The sequence below is a fragment of the Acomys russatus genome, chromosome 1 (genome assembly GCF_903995435.1).
Source record: "Acomys russatus chromosome 1, mAcoRus1.1, whole genome shotgun sequence".
Lineage (NCBI taxonomy): Eukaryota > Metazoa > Chordata > Mammalia > Rodentia > Muridae > Acomys > Acomys russatus.
This window is the reverse complement of record NC_067137.1, coordinates 108,486,413-108,511,705: the sequence shown is the minus strand read 5'-3', so window position 1 is coordinate 108,511,705 and position 25,293 is coordinate 108,486,413. Positions and strand designations below refer to the sequence as shown.

The 25,293-nt window shown below is 43.7% G+C and overlaps 2 protein-coding genes across 5 annotated transcripts in view; one reads left to right on the top strand and one right to left on the bottom strand.

Moving 5' to 3' along the window:
* The window catches only part of Tdp1 (tyrosyl-DNA phosphodiesterase 1), a 75,589-nt gene extending 68,303 nt beyond the window's left edge, over positions 1 to 7,286 (bottom strand). For all 4 annotated transcript variants that reach the window (XM_051150428.1, XM_051150422.1, XM_051150419.1 and 1 more), the window contains exons 1-2: positions 7,264 to 7,286; positions 636 to 1,188 (exon numbers count right to left, since the gene is read on the bottom strand). In XM_051150428.1, coding sequence (XP_051006385.1) covers positions 636 to 1,182 — 547 coding nt within the window. In that variant the 5' untranslated portion in view covers positions 1,183 to 1,188; positions 7,264 to 7,286. The remainder of the gene's footprint in view (positions 1 to 635; positions 1,189 to 7,263) is intronic.
* Positions 7,287 to 8,393: 1,107 nt separating this feature from the next.
* The window catches only part of Efcab11 (EF-hand calcium binding domain 11), a 156,909-nt gene continuing 140,009 nt past the window's right edge, over positions 8,394 to 25,293 (top strand). The window contains exons 1-3 of the mRNA XM_051150412.1: positions 8,394 to 8,512; positions 8,974 to 9,069; positions 13,536 to 13,581. Of these exons, the coding sequence (XP_051006369.1) occupies positions 8,432 to 8,512; positions 8,974 to 9,069; positions 13,536 to 13,581 (223 nt within the window). The 5' untranslated portion in view covers positions 8,394 to 8,431. The remainder of the gene's footprint in view (positions 8,513 to 8,973; positions 9,070 to 13,535; positions 13,582 to 25,293) is intronic.

Genomic DNA, 25,293 nt, shown 5'->3' with positions numbered 1-25,293 from the left:
CTGCATCAATCACAGAGCCAGTGGGTGGCAAAAGAAGGGCTCGGTGCCCTCTGTGCCCACATGCTCCGTTGTTCCTCCATGGGATGCAGAGAACCACTTGAGACCCTTCTCTGCCTCAACCTGGAAGCATCCAGCTGCGTACAATGGTACTCACTTTTGCTTCTTTGTCCTAGGAACCAAACCAGGCTTTCCTGCGAGGTCCTCAAACACCACTAGGCACTGTTACTCCCTGGAGGCTTAAGGAAAACATAGGTGGCAGGCCTGGCCCACAAGAACTTGATTTGATGATTCTAAGAGAAAGCTGAGAACTGACATGTCCAGGGCCTAGGTGACTCTGGGGCTGCTGGCCCAGGGACCGTAATGGACCACCATGAAGCTTATGGCACTTAGTGGCGCTAACTTCACCTGAGAAGTTCCACACTGTAAGTCAGCGCTGTGCCAGGCGTTACTAGAGGCTGAGTTTCAGGGCCTTGAGAAGGACCCTCGGAATGCCACCTCACTGAGTAAACAGTTGGCTGTCACACACACTCAGGGTAAAGTACCCTCCCACTAAGTAGTTAAGATGGGCTCTTAAGGGGCCAGTTTGAGCCGTGTCCCATGCTTATCGGGAGGGAAGTAGCTGTCCTTGTCCTTACCTTTGATGTGGAGAGCTTTGGAGTTGTACTTCGTCTTAATCCCCGAGACTCTAGTGAGGTAAAACTGGAAGGGGTTCCCTTTATCCAGCATGTCCCAGATGTCCTGGCCTTCCCCTGAGGTCTCGTAGTCATCGTTTGCCCTTTGGGACCTAGGGCTGGCAGGAGGGCTGCGAGCTACAACTTTCTGGGCAGCAGAGAGGCCATGTTTTTTCTCTTGAGCCACCGCTCTCGTAGGCTGTTCCTGCTCGGTGTCCGGCTGCCGCTCATCATCGCTGCTGGACAGACACCAGCCAAGACCTTCTGAGGAATCACTCTTCTCCTTTTTGGGGGGTAACAGTGAGTCTGCGTGGCCGAACTTCACAGGTGAGATCTGTCTCTTGTGTGCAGCCTTGCGGGCCTCTGAGCAGGTGTATGGGGGCTCCTTCGCCGCGCCCTGCCCAGCCTGGGGAACGGAGGATGTTGATGGCTTGTCAGGGTTAGGGTTCTCATCCTCGCTTTCATCACTACTGGATATTGTCCATTTCCCGTAGCTGCTTTCCTGAGACATTATACTCTGAAAAGAAGTAATGGAATCATTACTTCAGGCAAGTGGCAACGTAACTTTTTGGCTCTCACATTCCTGGTCAGATGGAGACTGCAGAACCCGCAGCATTTCTGTCACCATCGGCGTGACTGTGATCTCTTATGTGGGGCTGACAGACTAAAGGAGGTATCCTAGCCACCTCTCCTTCCGGCTGTCTTTCAATCTATACCTTACACTTACAAATTTATCTTCGCTCACAGGCACTCACAAGCCCTCAGTAATGACTAAGTTGTACGTTCCCATTAGCTTGTCGAGCCTGAAAGGAATGCCAAATGACCACTTTTCTGTACTCACAGTCTATAGCACTGCCACGAAGACCCACCTAATTTCAGATCATTATCTCATTGGCCACACCAGAACCCAAACTACTGAAACCTGCAGGCAAGGATTTGTACCGAAGCCAAACACTTTTAGTTTCCAAATCACACAGTTGGTCTAATTCATACTCTCTTGCTCTCAGAAAAGGAAAATATAGGATAGATGAACTTTTGGCATTAACTACAAAATGCACTCAGCTAACCAGGGAAGGGCTAAGTAGGTTTTCTAGGAGCAGCTCCCTGATATGATGTCTTTAATAGGCTAGTACAAAACTGAGGAAAACTGAAATAAATACACAGAAGTCTGTGCTCTTATGATCTGGGTGTCTTCAAGGCTTGTTTCACAGCTGAAGAGGATGCAGTGTGAGTGGGGTAAACCAAGATAAAAAAAGTAGTATTCCACAGAACTTGTAACTTTCACAAAAAACAAAACAAACAAACAACAACAACAACAACAACAAAACACCAAAAATCCAACCCCACACAAGTATGAAAGCTTGATCTTGTACCAGGTTTTCAAGTGAATACGCATGCACATTCACGCTGAAAACAAAAACAGGGGCTGGAGAGATGGCTCAGAGGTTACGAGCACTGGCTGCTCTTCCAAAGGTCCTGAGTTCAATTCCCAACAACCACATGGTGGCTCACAACCATCTATAATGAGATCTGGTGTTCCCTTCTGGCTCTGGTGTGCATGCAGAACACTGTATACATAATAAATGAATAAATCTTTATTTAAAAAGTGAAAAAAAAGACAACCAAACATAAACCCCCCAAATTTTTAAGGTATCAATCACCTTTTTTACAATTTCCACCTTAACCAACTTCAATTACACCAACTGTAATTTTTTTCTGTAAAATACTCATTCCACGGAGCTCTTGCACAGAGCACAAGGCACCTCCTTATAGCTCATCGCTACAAGTAATTTCAACTGACCCAGACACCACTTGACAGCCAGAGTGTGGGTGCTGCGAGTGAGTGGGGTCGCCTGCTCCTGCAGTAACAGATGACCGTAGGCTCTAAATGTATTTCCAGCCCTCAAATCTGCTTTCTAAGGTGTTGTGTTAGTTTCCATGATGCCTAACTCACTTCTAGATGCCGTGGGAACTTAGCTTAGGTATTTTCCGAAGGTAGTTTCTAATCTCTGTGGGTGAAGAAACCAGCTAATGAAGTGACCAGTACTGTGAACGGGGCAGTTTACGACCTTAAGGGAGCTCAGATGTAGGGTTTTTTTGTTTTGTTTTTGTTTTAAACTTGCTTGTATCTTATTTTAACTCATACTCCTTATTCTAAACTCTAGAGGTTGGTGGATAGACCTATTTAAACAGACCTGATTTGCTCCCAAGGGACTACGTAATCTTATGAATTTAAAAGAACCACATAAGGAAAAACTCTGGACGGTATCATTCCAGTTTCCTTAAACTCTAAATTAACGTAGTAAGGAACTTAATAACAGACTCTTCCATTAAGAGTTCTCAGGCTGGGGTACAGTGGTGCACCCCTATAATTTCAAGGCTGAGGGAAAAGGATCTTGACTCTGTTGCTAGCTTGGATAACATAGTAAACTTGAGCCTAGCATGGACTACACAGTGAGACTCTGTTTCCAAACTTAAGTCAATAAAATTTTTAAAAATTATGTGAATGCCTGTGTTTAAAATGAGTGTAGGTACCCAAGGAGGCCAGAAGAGGGCCTTGGATCCCCTGGAATTAAAGAGTAATACGCAGTTGTAAACTACGCAGCCATGGATGCTGGGAACCAAATTCAGGTCTCTGTAGAGTAGAACACACTTTTAACTGCTGAGCCACCTCTCGAGATGGTGTGTTGTCAGGAGTCTCTCTCGCTACGGAGGCTGAGACAGGAGATCACAGGGACGGGTAGATCCCTCAATTCAGTGGCCAGCCAGCCTAGCCTCCTTGGTGAGTTCCAAACCAATGAAATGAGACAGAGAGAGAGAGAGAGAGAGAGAGAGAGAGAGAGAGAGAGAGAGGGGCAAAGAAAAAAAGAGAAAAAAAGGGGGCGGGGGGAATGTAACCAGCCTAGATTCCCATTATAGGTGAATAAATAATGAAGATGTGTCACATATGCACAGTGAAGTTTTATTCAGCTGTAAATAAAAATAAAATTATGAAAGTTTCAGGCAATGAATAGAGCTGGTATATATTATATCAAATGAAGTGACTCGGAAAAGATAAAAACGATGCATTGTCTCATTATTATTATTATTATTATTATTATTATTATTATTATTACTACTACTACTACTACTACTACTACTACTGCTACTATTATATACTGAGCCTTTCTACATTTATTCTCCATTCTAAAGCAAAGAGTAGATCTCGGAATTTGGGGTGAAAAATGGTTCTGCTTCCAACCTGAATGGAACTGCTTGTAGATTCTTGTTTGTTTTTTTCCAGACACAATCTTGCTCTGTACTCCAGATTTGCTGCGAACACCCACTCCTGCTCCAGCATTAACAGTGCTTGACTACAACCAATCTTTTCTCCCTTCCCAATATACGTAAAGGTTCACGAACTTGTGTCGTCCTTGCACAGACACCATGCTGATCTTTATCATGCAGATTGTTGGCTGCTGCAAGGAGCACAGTTTGTAGAATCCGAAGAGATGCCCAACATCTCTCCCTTAGGGGAATACAAAGTTTGCGGCCTGTATCAACAAATCAGAATCCTGGAACTTTGCGAGCTCTGAGCAAAGTCCCTGGTGACTCTAAACTCTTTAGACAACTGTTTTTCAGATCTATATTTTCTAGATCAGTATGGGGAGGGGATGGTGGGGGGGTGACATCCCTATCAATAACTTGAACAAGTTGGAAAAATAAACACAAAGCTTTGAAAAGGCCAATTCTCAGGAAACAGAGCCTTTTGTTTGGTCCAGGCTTTACACATACTTTTAAGTTTGCTGATTATTGACATTTAAAACTATGCTGGAGGGCTGTTTACCACTGAAGGCCTCTGTGACATACTAATGAAATTGTTCCCTGTCAATCTGTACACCAGGTTCCCAGCCTCATTATGAAAACAAGGTCCTCCTCCTGTTGAAGCGGGGCTGGGGCTGCTGTGAGGTCAATGTCAAGACCGTGCAGGAAATGACTTCTAATTTGGAGGACTGGCTCTGGTCAGCATCAGATTTCACAGTGCCCTCCCTCATACACAGGACCAGGTTCCCAGGGTGCCAGGAGCTTCTGGAACCAAGGCCCAGCATGACAAAGGCAGACACCTAAGGACTTAACAGGGGTTTATGATCTCACCAGGCAGTGCCTACCACAGCGCAAGTCCAAAGTCACCGGTCCAGTAAGTGACACCAAAAGAATGACAATGACTATCTAGGTACACCCCCTCTACCCACTGAAGTCCCAGTCCAGATTAAAAACCGCAGTGTTTCCCACAGGGGAGACAACTGGAGCCTGGCCATTGACTGACCACAAGGACAGCACTGCATTTCCCATTCTAATTCAGTCTCTGCTTAAATCAAGGAGAAACTGGAGTGTTAAAAAAAAAAAAAAAAAGCCTTACATTTCGCTTTTGAACTACAGTGGGCCCTGGACTCCCCTACAAGCATCTACCACACTTGTTTCCCCTGCCAGCAGAATGCGGCTCATGGCGCCATTACAGCCAGCCTCAATAGCAAAAGAAAGTCTACTTTGTAAAAGTATTTATACAGGAGTGGATTCAAATGAATATTGAGCAAATAATAGCATCTGTGTAAAGAGAACAAATAAAAACTACGGAGTCGGGGGAGGCAACAAAATTTGGCAAACATTGCACCAAGATGAAAAAGAAAAAAAAAAAAAAAGTATCAAATCCTTTCACCAGACAGCAACTCGGAATGTAAGTAGAGGTTTTATTAATGAATTAAAAAAAAAAAAACATTTTATTTAATTTTAACTTATGTGTGTTGGTGTGAGGGTGTCAGATCTTGGAGTTACAGACAGTTGTGAGCTGCCATGTGGGTGCTGGGAATTGAACCTGGGTCCTTTGGAAGAGCAGGTAGTGCTCTTAACCACTGAGCCATCTCTCCAGCCCATTAATGAATTTTTAAAATAAAATATCTACTTATTTATTATGTATACAGTGCTCTGGCTGCATGTACACCTGCAGGCCAGAAGAGGGGATCAGGTCACATTATAGATGGTTGTGAGCCACCATGTGGTTACTGGGAATTGAACTCAGGACCTCTAGAGGAGTAGTCAGTGTCCTTAACCTCTGAGCCATCTTTCTAGCCCTATCAACGACATTTTAAAATGTCCATGGAGCAGGCTGGAGATATGGCTCAGTGGCTTAAGAGCATTAACTGCTCTTCCAAAAGATCTGGGTTCAACTCCCGGCACTCACATGGCAGCTCACAACTGTCTGTAACTCCAGTCTCAAGGGACCTGACCCCTCACACAGACATATATATGGCAAAACACCAATGCACATAAAATAAAAAATAAATTATTTGAAAGTAAAAGGTCCATAGAGAGCTAGAGTTTTGACTCAGTGAGTAAGAGGGTTTGCCATGAATTCCAATCCCCATCGCTGACCTAAAAGCCCAGCATAATTCCTATGCTTGTAATCCCAAGTTTGTGGTAGACACAAGCAGGTCCCAAGAGTTCAGTAGCCAGCAAGCCTGGAAGCAAACTGCCACCCGCAGGTTCAGTGAGAAGTCATGACTGACCAGACCAGCAAAGAGCAATGAAGGAAGACACTCCACAGTGTGTATGTACAACACACATACACACAAATGGGGCGGTGGGGTGGAGGTGGGGCATGACAGAGACTCAAAGTTACCCAAAAAAGTACTCCATTGAGAACTTTGCTTCCTCAAGCCCAAACTTAGCAGGCCCAGCGCTGTAGTTCCTCTACATATATGCTGCTCCTCAGGCCTTTAAGACCTAGCAGCCAACTCCTCTGAGCCCAGGAGGAAGCAGAATTAAGAACTGAAAATAAAGAGGTAACAATATACCGCTTCTATTGTAGACAAGTTTAATTTCAGGGTGAAAGGCACAAATTAACACACACACACACACACACACACACACACACACACACACACACAACCCTAAAAGTCAAGATGCTCACATTTTACAGGGATAACCTTTCTTTGGAATCCTTTCTGGAGTAGCCTGTGAGATCTGCGAATTTTATTCCAAAATACACTGGGGCTCCCACTGCGTATTTTAACTAAAAGGAGTGCCTTGGTCCGTTTAACCTTTTTAAAAAATGATCACTTCCAGTACAACTCTGTGAACACGTGGCGTAGACGCTTCGGCAGGAGTATGGGGTGCTGAAGATGGTCCAAGAGCAGTGGGTATTTTGGAGATACAGTAAACACATCGTGAAGCTGCCAACTTTCCCGGGGCGTTCAGCTCTGGCCAGATATAATTCCAAAAGTACAGACTCATTCCCCCAGCCCCTCAAGACAACCCTATTTCACGGCCGTCCCCCTGGGGTGGAAACTGAGGGCAGAGAGGTTCAGAGCTTGCAGGACAGCGGGGGTTCCGCAACTCTGCAGCGCGCCCCCGGAGCCAGGACCGCAGGATCCCGGGTTCAGGGGACCCTGCCCAAGGGCCCCGGGCTCGCCGCTGCTCTCCTCGCAGTCTGCACCGAGCCCTGCCAGCCTCTCACAACCACATCCACTGGCAGCGTCCAGCGCGCCGCCATCAGGAAGGCGGGCGCAGAGATCCAGCCACCGCCAGAGACCGCCCCGCAGCCGCAGACACCTACCTGACCCGCCAGTCCGCCGCCGCCGCTGAGACCCCGCCCCCCGCGGCCGGTCCGCGCGTGCGCGCAGTTCAAACCCGCTAGCGCCTCTACCCTGCAAAGGGTGGTTGGCGCTCCCCCCCTTCCGGAAGCCCGCCGCTGAGTCCTAAAGCCCGTCTTATTCTCGGGAGACTCACAGGTCTGGGAAAGGGATGAGTGGAGCTTTGGGGAAAGCTGGCTCCTCTCACACTCTCTGCTCCTTTCCTGTTGGCCAACTCCTTAAGAAGACAGAGGCAGAAAGCGTCCACTAGCTACTCTCGTAGTTATTCAATAACACCTGCTTTCTGTGGACGCTTTCAGGCAGCCTCAAGGACTGAGGCAGCCGCTTCAGACTTTAAAATCTACTGCAGGAGAAGTTAAACGAGTTCCCACAAGACTCAGAACCTCTGAAACCGGAGTGTTCGTGTCAATCTCACTGATCTGCCAGAAGGGTAGAGGGCTGTGATTATAAACCGGTCTGGAAAACGAAGCTTTAGTCCATATTTCTCATCTTGTCAGCTATGGAATTCTTGTGCTATTCCTTGAGTCAGTCAGTCTTACGTCTGGCTTCGCTTCCCGGGGGCTGAATAATTCTGCGTAAACACTAACGGGTCATTTCGTTTATTTGTCCTAGACGGAGCGCTAAGTGCCGGGGTTACCAAGAGGACGAAAATAAACATAGTAGCTGCACTGAGAATGCCATTCAATGGCTTGGTTTAAAAGGGAATTTTAAGAGTACACTGTGTGTGTGTGCTTTCTTCACATTCTTCTTGTGTCTCCTACCAAGTATAGCAAAGACCTGTCAAAATAATCAAAGGGAATTTATTGCAAATTTGGTTGAAACCTGAAAGCAATCAGAACACGTTAAGACTGCGTAAGAGGCGCGGGATCTTCCTCGGCGGCGCTCAAGGAGTCAAGAAAACGGAGAAGGGGCGGGACCAAGAGCTGGGGGCGGGCCTTGGGAGCCTTTGTTAAACAGCGCCTTTGACCAATGACACTAGGAAATCAACGCCAGTGGCTCGGAGGCTGGCCAATGGGAGGAGACGTTGGAGTTGCGCGGCGAAGTTGAGTCCCGGCGGTGGCGGGCGTGGTCGCGGTGGGCTGTTAGGTGGTGCGGGGAAGCCGGGGAAGGACTGGCTTGCTGTGCCTGTCTATGGCTATGTTCCTGTCAGAGGCAGGCGCCAGGTCGCGGACGTGCGAAGCCAGCGCCGAAGAACGCAGGAAGTGGGCGGAAGTAAGTGTAGGAGCGCGACCCGAATTTGGATAAGCCCGACGGAGGGCCACTTCTGTCATTGCTCTTGGGTCTCCCTCAGCCAGTTCTAGTCAGCTTGAAAAGAGCTGATTTTAAAACCGAGGCTTAGCTTCCCCGCCCGCCACACAGTCCACGAATAACTACCTGAATTCATTTCTCTCTTCCCACCCCCAGCACCACCTTCCGAAAACTAAGGACTGAGCTTTTGCGTACAGTTTGTTCCAGTGGCTTAAAGGAATTGATTTGTCAGCGTAGAGGTCAAGTCTCTTAAAACTTTGGGGGTAGAGGACAGAGGGAAAACCTTAACTCAGCGTTTATATCGCTCGAGAATTAAACTAGGGTAATGAGGCCGCATTTTAAAAGCTCCACAACCAGGCTGAGTTTTAGATGTTTTGTGTTTCTGGGTTCTGGCTTACTAACTGTAGATGTTTACTATTCCTTAGGTATTTAAAGCATGTGATGAAGATAACAAAGGCTACCTAAGCCGAGAGGACTTTAAGGTTGCGATTGTAATGCTGTTTGGGTACAAACCCTCCAAGGTTAGAACCTTTTCTCTCTTCCCCCTCCTCTGCTTCTCTTTCCTCTTCTTTCGTCTCTTTTTTCCCTTCCTCCTTTCCCTTCTTTGGATGGGGGCAGATAATGCTGTAGAAAAATGAATCCTGAGAAAATTGGCCTGGAGTACTGATGTAGAGCTAATCTCTTGATTTATAAGTCCTTCTTAAGGTGTCTCCAACGCTGAATCCATCTGCCCCCCCCCCTTTAAAGGCACAAACAGGCAGCCAACAAAACATCTCCACGAGTCTCCTAAAATTTATTTTAAAAAATATGGGATGGTAGAGAGGGGAGGCTGGGGGGAGGCAGAATAGGAGGAATTTGCCTATTAGCTGATATGTATCCTAGAATTTCTGGTTGGCTTTGTTTAGCTGGTAGACATAATACCTTCATACACTCCACAAAATCCCTTTCCACTCGACTCGGGTCCCACTGCCCAGGAGTTAACTCGTTTCTTCTCTATTGTTCTACATACATGTAGAACACAATCTTCTACTGATAATATTAGTTCCATGCTGTTTTATTTTGACATGCGTTTTTTTCACTTAGCAACAACTCCAAAGCAATCCACCATTACCACCTTAAAAATAGTTGTATAATGTATAGTAAAGAGATTTAGCCAGTTTACCTTTCATTGTTGTTTGAATTAATTTCAGTTCCTGCAAGCATTGTTGCAGTGAGAATCCTTTTATATCTGCACCACACACACACACACACACACACACACACACCACACACACACACACCACACACACACACACACACACACCACACACACACACCACACACACACACCACACACACACACACACACACACACACACTATGCCTTTGAGGAATACATATGTGTGTATGTATGTATATGTATAATATGTGTGTGTGTGTTAATCCTGGATATGTAATTGCAGTATTATTTGGGAGCATGAGGAGAGAGGTCAGGAGTTCAGGGCCAATTTGGACCACGTGATGAGACAGCATTTTAGTACAATGGCAAACGAGCGGAAACACCACATTTCCTAGAAATGTAATTGTTAAGTCTCAGGATATACACATTTGAATTTTTTATTACCTTTCTTTCTTTTCCTTTCTTGAGCTAAATGGGCAGGCAGATAGATTGTGGCTTAGTGAGTGTCATTAGGATTGTTTACAAGAATGTGGGCACCTTACCAGGGCCTACACTACTGAAGAAAATGTCGCTCCCTCCCCTCTCAACTGTTAAGGCTGTATAAATCAGGGTTGAGGTTCCCATGAACCCCTCTACCTTCCCCAGCAGGGTGTTGACAGGCCCAGTCTTGAGTAGGCAATCACAGTTGTTGTGAATTCAATGGTGCAGAAGCCATATCATGCTCAGAAGTCAGCACTGCACATCAGTACCCCCACTTCCTCTGATTCTTTTTAAAAAATTATTTATTTATTATACAGAAGAGGGCACCAGATCACACTATAGATGGTTGTGAGCCACCATGTGGTTGCTGGGACTTGAACCCAGGGCCTCTGGAAGAGCAGTCAGTGCTCTTAACCCCTGAGCCATCTCTCCAGCTCCCTTCCTCTGATTCATACATTCTTTCCACCCTGCTTCTTCTACAGCGTTCCCTGAGCCTTGAAGGGTGTATTTGAAACATGTGGCTGATACTCTCCAGAAAAGACCTCACACTTCCTCAGGAATAGAATCACAGCTGAAGCCCAAAGAACCTTCTAGTTTAGTAGGATAGTCTCCTGCCTACCCCTGTCTTTGTGCTGTTCTGCTCACCTGTTATAAGCAGTCTAGAGACAGCTCTGTCCTTATCCAGCTACTGAAGCAGAGCTAATCAGAGTCAAGATGGTGGTGTCCAAATACAAAAGAGTAAAGTACACCACCAAGCAGGAGGAGAACCCAAGTCTGTCATGAATGCCCTCCTCACTCCCAGAACTAACAGTGACACTGGCCAGGGTAGTCAGGCACTCTGTGACATCCCATTTCTGTACCTTCAGAATCTTCAGTTGTGCTTGACTGCACTGCAACTCCACAGTAAATATTCTGGTCCCCCTATAGGTTTTGCAGACAGCCTGGGGGATTCAGGGTGGTCGGAGATGCTTAGCTCCTGAGAGGCCAGCTATGAGTGTGCTGGCCTGGTCTGGTTCTGAAATGGCAGCTGCTTCTGCTAACCTACAATCTTTTCACCTGGAGTTCCGAGGCAGGTGGCCTGTAAAGGCTGAGTGGTTTACAGCAGTGTACTTAGCCTGGCCTCACCTGGAAAGATACTCGGTTTGCTTCTTAATCTCTCTTGAGTCTATTTACTTTACCTTTAAACTATGTGAAGAATTAAATGACAAGTACAGTAGTGTGGTAATATGCATACACTAGATGAAATGTGATAACTTTTACTTTACATACTGGGTTGAGGGTTTACTGTTTTGTTTTTTTTTAAATTTACGTTATTTATGTGGGGGGCATATATAGGGGAGTTTGTGGAGGTCAGAGTCTGTCCTTTCCTTTGACTTTATGAGTCCCAGGAGTGACCTCAGGTTACCAGGCATGATAGAAAGTGCTTTTATCTGTGGAGACACCTTACTGGCCCTCACATTTTATTTCTTAGACAAATGGCATATTTAAGTGGTTATATGTCACTAAACAATCAAGCACAGCCATAGCAAATCACCTATACACTTGCCAGAGAGGAGCTTTTATCAGAGAGAAAATTTCCAATGTATAACTTCTTGTATTTTAAATTTTATGCCAGGTTCAGCACTGGAGTTTAATTTTCAATACTGTTTTGAACACATAAAATGCTGATTGTAAGTCAGGCAATTAAACAAGACATATAAAAAAATTCCCATCAGGGAATGTGTGTATTTTGAAGAATTAACTATGAATTGTCATTTTGAGCAACCATGACACTACAATAGTATTTCATCAAAGACTTATATAACAAGCCATGTATACTTTGATGTTTACACAATGAAAAGTATTAACTGTTTAATAAAAGGAGTATTTGCCAGCTGCTGGGGATGCAAAGTTGACTAATCACAGGCTCTGCTTTGAAGTAGTTTCCTGTTGTATGGAGTTTAGGGAACTGATAGGCATCAAGATAGAGAAGATATTTAATAAATAGGAAGAAAGGAGCCAGGTGGGTGGGCCACGGTAGTCGGTGTCATTTAGATTAGAGAACCACCACGAATGTTCTGTGAAGCATCTAGGAGGCCTTTGTGGCAGTAAGACAAGCTGTGCCCTGGTGCTTTCCTGGGTATGCAGGCTGTAAAAGAGTGATGACATCACCAAGGAGGAGAGAATTCAGATGGAAGTAGGTTCAGAGGAGTCAAATGGAGTGTGTGGTGGCTGCAGGTGTTCCCTGCACATTTAATTGTTAGACACTGTATGGAGTTTGAGGTCCTATCTCTTAACCTATAGGAACAGCATTTGTGTAGAGAGGTGAGAGCTGGAAGTGGATTTGGGGATCAGTTTATAATTATAAAGGGTAGCTCAATTGTAAGACCAAATGGCATTCCATAGGAAGCTTCCACAGGATGTGAACAGCACCAGTCCAAGGAAGGACTGCGTTTAAAGATGAGCAGGGAACTCATGACAAAGGCAGACTAGGAACCATTGGGAAGGGACACGAGGAAGCCAGGGAAGAGCAGGGACTCAAGAGTATGGAAGATTCTAGACTGGCCCCAGAAAAAAAAAGTTGTCAGTTCCTGGCAAGGCTTGGCTTTCTTAATGCTTACAAATAAAGCCCCTGTCACCAGTGGAAGGAAGTGCTCCTGTGTTAACATTTTAAAGCAGGCCCCAGAGCTTTACATGCAGTGTGTTCTCACTACAACGTTTTATGTTTATGTTTTCCAAAAACAAGCAGAAGGCTAGAGGAGACCAAACAGTTAACAGTGGTATCCATTAAATTGAACAATGTCTTCTTTGTAATTTATACTCTTCATGTTTCTGCACTGACCATGTGCTACTGTTTAATTATCCTACCTTCTTTTGTTGATAGGCTCTTACTGTGTAGCCCATGCTGACTTCAGTCTCTCCCTGCCTGCTCAGTCTCACAAGTGCTGGGATTACAGTGTGAACCACCACACCTTGGTGGTTCATTTAGCATCAGGAAAATTGACAAATAAAGCTATTGTAACAACTCTGGTACTTGCCTTTTTATTTTATTTTTTTAACTTTGTAAAGCAGAAAGTTTTTGTTTTAGGTTATAATCTGTATAAGACAGCCAAGTTGATTTAATATATTTTAGCTACTGGTCAGCAAAATGAAGTTTTGGGGGGGGGGCATTGTGGCAAATTAGTGTTTGTTGTGGGTGTTAAAGAAACAAGAAAAACGGTCATCATAAAATCAAGTGAGGTCACTGTTTACTAGGTTCAATAAAGTCGGCTTCCCATTAAATATACAGCTTCCCTTATGCCTGAAATTCAGAACTCATACTTTGAAATGTCAGATAAAATTTCATGTCCTCTTTTTCTTTTTTTCTAGATAGAAGCGGATTCTGTGATGATGTCAGTAAACCCCACCAGTTCTGGTAAAATATGAAAGTTAATATTTTTAGTAGATATTAACAACAATGTAATTAAGATAGATTGTGCATTGTATTTAAATGCATCTTTACATCCCATTTTTTTAAAAGAAAATATTTAAATTTTGAAAAAAATGGTTAGTATGCAAAGAAATGGGTTTTGCTGTGGTATTTTCCTACATACTTTGTCCTTACTTGTCATCTTTCCTGTCTCCCTCTTGTTGCTTCCCTTCCTCATCTCACAGCCCCCATCTGCTTTCCTGTCACACGTGTCCTTTAACATTCTCTTTTTCCTTCCACTTAAGATCTCTTCATTTCCTCTCATGGTCCTCGCGCCAGTCTCATGTCCTCTACCAAGCGCCTCCCCCACCACACAGGTCTGGGTTCCATGTTTGAGAGTGTTTGCTATCCTGAGTCTGGCAGATTTCACTTCACATGCAGTTCCATTCATTTCCTGCAAATGCCATGATTTCATTTTTCTTCATGGCTGAATAAAATTCCACCGTGTATTGAATTTTCTTTATGCATTCATCTTGTGATGGACATCTATGCTGATTCCATTTCTTAAATACTGTTAACAGTGCAGTAGTAAGTGCGGCTGTGGAAGCAGCTCTGGAAAGACCCAGGAGCCAGAGCGCAGTCACACGGTCATTCGGGTTCAGGTTTTAGGAAACCTGGGCCTCTTTCTATGGTAGCTGCACCAGTTTGCACTCTTCCTAGCAGTGACAAAGAGTTCCCCCTTCCCCACATTCTTGCTACCGTTGTGGTGTTTGTTTATTTCTCTTGCTGTAGATTTCTTATACATTATCCTAGGTTTCATAAAGATAATTTACTTCAGGTGAATAGTGAATTTACGGTCTTTCCATTCCTTTCCTGTAGCCCGCTTCTGTCCCCGACTTAATCTCCTTCCTTCTCTCAATATTCTTTTTGCTTTTATGCTGCCCCCCTCAGTATGTGTGCATTGGGGGGTTATGCATTTATAAATAATTCTAGGACCTGTAAATAAAAGAACACTAGTCTTCCTCTGTCTGCCCTGTTTCATTTAATGTGGTCTCTAGTTGCACCCATTTTCTAGTTAACAACGTAATTTCATTTTTTTAATGGCAGAATGAAACTCTGCTGTGTATGTGTACCATGTTTTCTTTATCCATTTTTCTGTTGATAGACACATAGGATAATGGCATAACTTTGTGTTTGTAAATAATGCTGCACAAAACATTACAAATAGTGTATTAGTCAGAACTTACAAAAGTGTGTGTGTGTGTGTGTGTGTGTGATTTATTTGAATGACTTACAGGCTGTGGTTCAGGTAATCCAACAATGACTGGCTGTGAATCCAGAAGTTGCTCAGTCCACGAGACTGGATGTCTGGAATCCCAAAGACGTCTGCTCCAATGACATTATGGAATGGCTATGCTAACAAGGCCAGGGCAAGCAGGCAAAGAGCAAAAGCGTCCTCCTCATCTAGCCTTTGAGCAGAAGGTGTGGCCCAGATCAAAAATGGGTCTTTCTGGCACAAGAAACAGATTAAAGCCATGTGATTTCCCACCTTAAGATCTGGATTAGAAGTGGATCTTCCTACTTCAAATTAAACCGACATCCCTCACGGTGTGCCCTCCATATTTGGATTTTTGTTAATTCCAGATGTGGTCATTTTGAAAACCAAGAATAGCCTTCACACATAGGCATTTCTGTGGTATGGTAACGCAGAGTCCTTTAGGCATATACCTGAAAGGGAAGCATTCATGGTCTCTACTCTTATTCAATAGTCATTTCATTCTTAGAGGAATACCACAAGAGAAAGAACTGAAAGGGATTCAAGGAAGAAACAACTCAAATGATGCTAATTTGTAGATGATAAACGACCCTAAAGAGTTCATCTGAAAGTTCTTAAAAGGGACAAACATTCAGCAAAGTAGCAGGAAACAAAATCAAAAGACAACAGTCAGTAGCTTTTCTCTATATCAATAATGAACATGCTCAGAAAGAAACCAGGAAAGCAAAGCAGTTACATTCATAATAGCTTCAAGCAAACAAGACCAAAACAAAACAAAGACTTCTGTGGTCCAAAATTTAAAGTGCTGAAGAAATGGAAGATGAAGCTAAAAAATAGAAACATCTCACCCATGGATTGGCCCAGTCAACATAGTGAAAAACAGGTGTGCTACCAAAGGCAATATTCAGGTTTTCTGCAAACCCATCCAAATATTTCCATTGGTCTGGAGATATTGCTCTGTAGTTAAGAACCCTAGGTGTTAGAGTCACCAAACATGACCTGTGTGCTATAACAAGACTAGATACGTCTTAAGAAGCAACCATAACCAATGGATAACACAGTATACAAATACAGTAATAGTCAATTTTAAAAAGCTCCTCCTAAACACAGACTGGGTTCCGTAGAAGTTATGTTCAGACAAGTTGTAAGCCAAAACAAAACAAGTATGATAGTTGTAATTATCAGCCTGACAAAATGTAGATTCTTAGTGAGCGATTGTGTAAGTCAGACTGGCACATGGGCGTGTCTGGGAGGGACTGTCTTGATTGCATTGAGAAGACTTGGCCCACCATGGTGACACCATTGCCTGAGCTTGGGGACCTGGGACTGTATATGTGGAGGGAATGAGCTGAGGGCAAGGGGCACAGAGGCATCCATTCTTGACTGTGGCTCTGGCTGGCTGCTTCAAGTTCTTGCTTTGTCTTTTCCCATAGCCATGGACCATAGCGTGGATTTATAAGACGAATAAACCCCTTTTCCCTTAAAGTTATTTCTGTCAGGACGTTATTTATTTATTTTTTCAATTACAGCAGAAGAAAAGAAAGTAGAACAAGTGAAGTAGAAAAGTACCAATAGTACCAAAGGAATAAAACGCAGCAGGAGACTCTGTGCCCTCAGTCAGTATATCTTCCTACTGGGGTGGATGTGCTTTCTCCTCCTGCCCTGAATGTTTCTTGTGGAATCTCTGCTGATGTGGGCAAGGTTGTTAGTTTCAGTTACCCATCCGGTTGGAGTCATTGTGCTCCTTCTGCTATGGGACTCTTGTTCTTTCCCAGAATTCCCTCAGCTGAGCCCCACACCTCTCGCTGCCACTCACGCATTTCATCTCCCATATGTGGCAATCATACTCTGCGTGTGGAGTCTTGTGCAACTGGGACCCTGAAGAGTGTGGAAGGCCTGGCTAGTTGGGTTTACCTTTGTGGCTAGGTGTCTCTTTTTGGCTGGCCAATTTACACACGCCTCCTGGGGCAAATGTCTGTGCAGCTCTGATGTTCTCTGACTCTGGAGGAGGCAGTGGTGGGGATGGCCCCTTCTCAGACAATAGCATATCCGGCTCCTGTGCCACTTGTGCCTCCATTTATGGAGCCCTCTCAGCTCCAGCCATCTTTTCACCCATACATGGCCTATCTAGCCCCTGGCTGCACCTCTGCAGCCTGCCCATGTTTTCTTCAGCTCGCTGTTAACTATAGCGCCCATGTTGAGTGGAAGAAAGCACCTCCTGCAAGCTACCTCTGACTCCAATGCAGATGAGCATCATGGTGTATAGCTGGGCAGCTGTTAGGACCACTCTTGGCTGCTTCTCTGTGAATATTTCACATTAGCATAGGCTTATTTTTTCTCTTAGCAATCAGCTTACCAGGTTGCACAGAGGCACCTTCTCATTCACAGCAGTGGTTAATTTTAACTGTCAGCTTGACACAAGTAAGAATCACCTGGAAAGAGTCCCAGGGACTGTTGCCTAGCTCAGGTGGGCATGCCTATGAGGCGGTTTTCTTAATTGGGTTATTGGAAATGGGAAGACCTCCCCTGAATAAGGCTGGCACCATTTCATGGCTGGCTCTGAATTGTATGAGGAGGGAAAGCAGGCTGAGCACTAAGCAGGCCTCGTCCACTTCTTAACGTTCTTGACTGTGGGCGACATGTCTGCCGCAGCAGCATTCCCACAGTGATGGACTGTGACGAGAGATTGTGAACCAGAGCAAACGTTTTCTCCTGCGGATTGTTTGTCGTCATAACAACATATAGTAAACTAAGATGTCCACCATCTTATCAAGACGCTCTTTCCATTTTGAGTTAATTTACCAGCATGATGAGTTTATAATAGGAGATTTTTTAACCATTCAAAAAGATGAAGACTTAAGTGTCACTTATAATTTAACACCCATAGAATGATTCCGTTTTAATTTTCCGTGTGTGTGTGTGTGTGTGTGTGTGTGTGTGTGTGTGTAAACATTGTCCTGTCTTCTTGCTGTGATAAAATACTTTACAGAAGCAGCTTAAGGAGGGAAGGGTTGATTTTGGCCTTTATTTCCTGGGTACAGTCCTTCATAGCTGAACGTCATGGTGGAAGGAGTTTGAGGTGGCTAGTGACATCTCTGCAGTCAGGAGGGAGCGATCAGTGACTGCTCTGTCAGCCGCCTCTCTCCTTTATTCAGCCCAAGCCCTAGCCAGGGGAGTGGTGCTGACCACATTTAGCTAAACTAGATGCTCCTTCACACACACGCTGAGTTTCCATGGCAATTCGAAATCCCTTTGAATGACCAATCCAGGTTAACTGTCACAGACCAGGTCTTCCTGGTAGCCAGTGGTGGCCTCAAGTTGTGACCTCCTGTCTCACCTTCCTACATGTGGAGCATGTGGAGCCAGCATGGTGGCTCTGGTGCTGTTTTCTGGCCTGAGCAGCTGGAGGACTGAGAGGAACACTGAATTACAAGTAAAGGAAATGATTGACTGATTGACTGCGGCCGGGGGAGGTCAAGAGTTCAGTTTTTAGGACGTTGAATTTCAGAAGTCTTAATCCAAAGGTCAGATCAATTAAGAGTTTGCAAGTGGAACACTATACAGCTCTGGGGTGAAGAAATAAAATTGGGAATATTAGCATAGAGATGCATTTTTAAATCATACATGGGATGAAACTGCATGAACAGAGATAGGCAGGCTGAGCTCTTTGGAACTGTATTTAGTGAAGGGGTCATTTAAAGGCCAAGGAAAAGGTAAAGGAGACTTAGGAATGCCAGGTGGAAAATCACAGATGTTGGTTGAAAAGCCAGAGGCAGTGGTGGTTCATGAAGAGAGTGGTAAGTGCTGCTGAAAGGTCAGGTGGCAGACACAAGGAGTGCCCACTGTAACCTGGAAGAATGTGTGATGTCACCAGCCAGGCTAGCGCTGGTCAAAGAGGAGTGTGACTGTGAGCAGTTGCGTTTTACGGTAAGTCTGGGGTGGCCACCGGTCTGGATGAATTTTGTTATTGTGGTAGTGGATTTTGGTTGGTTGGTTGGTTGGTTGGTTGGTTAGTTTATTGGTTTTTGTTTTTTCAAGACAAAATTTCTCTATGTAGCCTTGGCTGCCTTAGCTTCACTTTGTAGACGAGGCTGGCCTCAGACTCATAGAGGTTCACTTACCTCTGCCTCCTGAGTGCTGGCATTACAGGTGTGGGCCAGCATGCCCAGCTCTTGTTTATTGTTTTTAGATGGAAGAACATGCTTCTGTGCTAACAGAATGGTCTGTTGAAGAAGGAGGGAAAAAAGGAGTTTGAGTGTGTGTTTGTGGGTTGTGTGTGTGGGGTGGGTGGGTGTGGGTGTCTGTGTGTGTGAGGTGTGTGTGTGGCAGAGAGAGCCGGCTACTGAGTGGGCAAACACCTTTTTGTTTGAAGAGATAGGATCCAGATCATGCTGGGTTGGTTTTTCAAAACTATGCCTTTTTTTGGGAAATAATTTAAAATTTACAAAAGCTGCAAAATAAAAATAGTTAAAAAACAGCTTTATACCCTTTATCCAAATTCCTTTATTGTTAATATCTTTCCATTTGTCTTATCACCTGTTCTTCTATGTCTTTCCCCAGAACATTGTTTTTTTTTTTTTAAATCTAATTTACCATCTACAGTCTGTTTTTACCAGTTGATCTAATAATGTCCTTAATAGCTTTCCCCCCTTTAACTACAGGAATTCGTTTTGGTGTTATATCTCTATAATCTGTAATGTTTCTGCAACATTTTGATAGTATTTTAGAACTTTGGTGAATATAGAGTTCTCCTTACTCCTTGTGCTATGTCTAAATAACAGTCCACTTTCAGTGTAAAGGCACAGATAAGAGGATGAAAACTAGATAGTGCTAATATCAATCATAAGAAAACTAGATAAGATAAAAGTACAGTAAGCTGACTTGAGAAGAGGAGCACTGCAGGCTAGGCATAGTCATTTCAGAGATACAGGGGTCAGTCCATCAAGAATGCTAAGCAGTTCCAACCACTTAAACTCCCATTCAAAATTCGGACTACACAAGGAAAGACATGGAATGGGGGAGAAGACCAGTAAGTCTACAATGGTGCTTGGCATCTTCATGCCCGTGGATAACGGAGCAAGTAGACCCCAGTCAGTGGCGCTGCAGAAGCCCCGACAGCATCATCAACCACCAGATGCCCCAGCTGTCATCTGTAGTGTGCTACCCTCAGGAACTGCTGGGCGAGTCCTTCACAAGCCTTCACAGCACATTCCTGTAACAGATACATCTTATGGTACATTCACTCTTGTGGTCAAATTATATTAGAATCAATAGCAGGGGGTGCCAGGGAAAGTCCCGGCTATTTGGAAACCAAGTAGCACATTTCTAAATAGCTCATAGGTCGAACAAAATCAAAAGGGGAAAGTTACCTTTTACTTAAAAGGTAGCATTTCACATCTTTATGAGATGGACTGAAAATAAGTCTTACAAAGTACTGCTAAGTTTCTGTCCTATGAAAAAGAAAATCAGTCTCAAATTGGTGCCCCCAGCTTTCTTACAAAGATTAAAGTGAAAATCAATGAGACTGAGAGGAGAAAGACAAAGAAACTAAGAGCTACTTTATTATTATTTTTAATTAGTGAATCAATAAAACTGAGAAGCTTGCCCACATAGGTGGGGGGAGGAGGTAGAAATTACCAATCTCATTAATGACAGAATGGCTGTTTAAAGAATGATTCAGAAATACAATTTTATGTCACCAGTTTAGCAACTTAGATTAAATTGCTGGATTTCTTGAAAGACAGAACCTACTGGAAATACAAGAAGAAAGAGATAATGGGAGCATTCCTGTCTCTATTAAAGAAATTGAATTTTTAGTGAGAACCGTGTAAAGGCAGCTCTCGGTGAAGATGGTTTCAGCGATGTGGTTTACCAAATATCAGAGAAAGAGGAAGAGTAAGCAGTGGGGTTTACAGTCTCTGCTGTCCTCCTCCTCAGTGCTGATTAAGTCATGGTCATGTTTTTCTGGGCATTTGGTGTATTTTTCTCTCTATTTTTGTGCGTTGTGAAACTTTACACTTAAAAAAAATTTAAAATGTGAAGAAAAAAAAAAAAAACCCAAACAAGTAGCTACTTTCTAATCACTCCTGTAGTAGCTCACGAGTAACGGTCAGAGTGTTATCCAGGCACGTAGCTGTCTTTGCGATTGCAAGCCTTATTCTTGCAAATCTTGTGTAAGTATCAGTTCCACAAACACCGTTCCTGATGGAGAGAGACTGAAAACTCGCTGCCAACCTTAGCCCTTGGCTCTTTATTCTGTGGCCCTTTGTTTGTGGTGTTAGGGATTAGACCCAGGGTCTCATGTGTCCTACTCAAGTCCTTACCCGTGAGCTCTATCCCTAGCCTTCCAATACCATTTTTATGTTGTAGGAAGCATGGTGCCGTGGTATTTTAAAATTGTCAAATACATTTTCATATACTGTTTCAGATGGTAAATAACTTTTTCTTTTAAAATTTATTTTATGTGTGTGGCTATTTTGCCTGCATGTGTCCACATACACCATGTAAGTAAGTGGGACCTGTGAAGGCCAGAAGAGGGCTTTGAATCCCCTGAAGCTAGCATTACTGATGGTTGAGTATCACCATGTGGGTTCTGGGAGGCAAACTCAGGTCTCATGCAAGAGCAACAACCACTCTTACACAGAGGTTTCTCTCCAGTGCTATTGTAAGATATCTTCATGATATATAGATGGAAAACACATTTATTTGTTCATTTTTAATTTTATGCATGTGTCTCCCCCGTATGTGTATGCAGGTGCTCACAAAGGCCAGAAGAGGGCACTGGGTTCCCTGGAACTGGAGTTACAGGCATGTGTGGGCTGCCCCGTGTGGGTGATGGGAACCAGACTCAGTCCTCTGCAAAAGCAGCAAATGCTCTTCACAACTGTCCAGCCCATTTTATATTTTTAATATACAAGCTTAGATACCCAGTATGAAGTATTGCTTTTAAAACAATATTTTCAGAAGAACAGGTGTTTTGTGTAATCCCTAACTTAATATAGTTTCCTTAGGCTTTTAATTCCTGTTTTTTTTTTTTTTTTTCAGGATAGTCACAGAATATTTTCCACACTTCCAAAATACCCAAAATATTGTCTCTTCGATGTTCAATTAGTTGTAATGTCTTGGTGAAACCTTTCCTGCATTTCCTCCTTTGGAGTTTCTGTGTTTTTATTCCAATCTACAAAGACTTCTGTCTTTCGGCAGGAGGCTCTGCTGCTTCCGGAAGTGCTGGCTGGGTTTCTCTGTTAAGGAATGGACTTTTCAGCCTGGACAAGGGTCTTCCCCTCACTCACTCACTCTCTGTCCTGTGACTTTGCTGGTATGTTAAGTGTGACTGTGGCTGAAAGCACCTGACCAATGATCATTTGCATAAGTCTTTTTCTTATATATGTTTTGTGATTTTGAATTAAGGATCTGACTTCATAAAGAATTCTTACTATTTGTTGGTCTGCTGCTCAAGCTAGTCTAAAGCTCTCTAAGAAGCTGGTGGTGTCTTTACTTCCCTAGTTCTGGGGTTTTGGGCTATTTCCTTAGGCCATTTGACCTATTTCTTTATCCCCACACTGAAGACTCTCTCCTTAACTGCAGGAATTAGCTGTGCGGTTAACTTGGCTTTCTTTAGTTTTCTGAGGTATACAGAGGTTCTGAGAGAAAGACTTCCCAATTCTTTACCTGTGGAGTGAGTTCTTTGACATAAATGTTGGTTTCCAGGATAACTTTCCCACACCCCCCACCCCCAGTATGTTCCTAGGCCTCCTCCTAGTAAGTGCTGTCTCAGGTGTAGTAAGAAATGACTGCATGAAAAGGTGTTCCCACAGGAGTCAAACTCATGGGGCTGTGCCCTGGTCTAAACACTGAGATGCATTCTCACAGAAGTTTTCTGTCTTCATTCCAGAAGTGTTCCCCTGTGTGTGAATGCTCCGCAGTAAAGTCCGGGCTGGTGTGTGGGATGACATCTATCTGTGCCCCCCCCCCCCCAAACTTAGTTTTGTTTGCTTAGTTCTGATGTCTGAGAAAGATTTGACTTATAGCTTGATCAGAACTCATAACTTAGGATCATGAAGTCTCTCCATTTTTGGTGACTTTCTAGTGGTTGAATGCTGTCCTCATTCTGCGTGCTTGCTATCTTCAGTACTGAGCTTCCTTTGGACAGCTTTATTGTGCAGGGACAACTATTCCTCGTTCAGCACATTGACGCGCCTTCTCCTATGCCTGAGCTCTATGCATAATGAAGGCATATTTTCTCAGATTCATTAAGGCTGCTTCACCTGGAGTTTTGAAAACAGGTGTAAGGCCCACTAACTTTGATAATGCATATGGGGACTTTCTCCAGTGTGTGCCTCCTTGTATTTACTATTAAAGAATGAGTCTCACAACCATTTCTCCACTAAATCATTAGGATGCTTCTTTCCATAATTTAATCTCAAAGTGTGTTTCAAAAGGTCACTGAGTAAATTAGACACCTGAGAAATTCAGGGGATTATCAGAGGAAGGATTAGTTTGGAAGGTTGAAATCAGATGTGGGTGCTTAGTATCTTGTTTCAATATTACCCATGAAGACCTGCTTTCTTCTCCAGGCTTCTAGTATTTTTTCCTTCTCCCAGTTTGAGATCAATATCAAATCATCTTTCTCAGAGAATCTCTTTTCTTCAGGATTAAAGGAACAGATTTATATAACTAGGGCGCCAGCTCGCTCGTCCTGCTTCAGTTTGGGTTTCTTTGCCTGGTGAAACTCAAGGCTACAAACATCTAAGAGAAACAGTTAAATAGCTATTCCACGAGAAATTAACATTGAACCCCGCTGCCAACATGAATTCCTTCTATTAGAACTGCAAGCCTAAACCAATTTCACACCATCAAGTCCTTCCCTTCTCAGTAGATCACAAGGGTCATGTCTACCACATGGTATTTTTCTTGAAAGAAATGGATTGTGCACAGATTAAATGTCCTCAAATATGCTATCTTTCTCTTTCCACAGAGTGTTCTTCACATTTATTTTTTTATGTATGTATAAGTGTTTTGCCTGCATGTATGTATGTGCCTGTGGATGGTAATGAGCTACCATGTAGGTGATAAGACCTGAACCTGGGTCCTCTGCCAGCAGCAAGGGCTGTTAGCCAATGAACCATCTCCAGTCTCTCGCCATAGTATTTTGACTGAAGGGGTCAAGTGTTGGTCTTAGCTTCCTGGAACGTACCTATTTTGATAATCAATTTTCCAACATTCTTCTGGGTATTTGTGACTGCGAATTCTTTTTCTGCTACCCATAGTTTGTTTTTGTTGTTATTGCTGTTTGGTTTTGCTTGCTTACGTGCTTGTTTTTTAAAGACAGAGTCTCATCTAATGCAAACTAGCCTCAAACTTTCTACATAGTCAAGGATGACCCTGAACTCATGAATCTCCTGCCTGGACCTCCGAAGTGTTGGTAGTAGAGACCTGTATCACCATACCTGGATACATAGCTCTTCTTCAAGACCAGGTCATGGCAGGTATCTATGCAGGGTTCTTTGGCTATAGAGCTTCCTAGATGATGAGGTCCAGACACATGTCCCGGGTTCCCCTTGACTCAGCTGCTCCTAAGTAAAGATTAAGTTCTGCAGATACACTTCACTTCCAGTTTGGGACGGTGCCTAGATGCCCAGGTACTGTTTTCCAGGGGCTTATAGTTATCTTAGGAGATGGGTCATATCTGTTAGAAGTTCCTTGTGAAAATTAAGAAAAATTCAAAGTTGGATCAAAGCTATTAGAAATAGGTATAAGATATCTGGAGAAAAGTACATGCGGGGAAAATTTGGGAGGATTCCCAAGTGAGTAGGAAGAAAGTAGGACTGGCATTTTTACTCCGGACACCCAGCAAGCAAGTAGGTATAAGTAACAACCGTCTAGGGTCACCAATACAAAGGAACTGGAGAAAAATAGTCAAGCCATGTAGTTAAGGGAGTGACAGGTCTCTGATGAGCTCGATGTCAGTATACAGGCTTTGTCACTCAGCGGACTTCATTTATAGCTCCCCTAAGTACATTGATGAAAGAAACTGGCAGCTAGAAGAGACCTAAGACACACTCACCTGTGCCCTTTTTAAGATGAGGAGACCGATACAGAAGAGAATACATACCTGGCATTTGTGTAACTCCTTATAAAAGACAGTTGCATGTGCTACATCATTTATTAGTTTATAGACAGTAATTACAGGTGTCTGTGATGAGCACTGTGTAGTAGATATTCAATCAACTTTATGATCCTATCAAGTGCACTCCCTTTGAGAAGCTAAACATGTGAAGTTTAGAGTAGTTAAGTCATTTTCCCAGAATGCCACAGCTGGCTTGGAAGGAGCAGACCAAAGCCATCTATCTGGTTTGCAATCTCGCTCTCGTGACCACTGATAAGCCCTTCTCTTGATTTTCAATAGTGCCATGGATCGCATTTATGATTACAGTAGGACA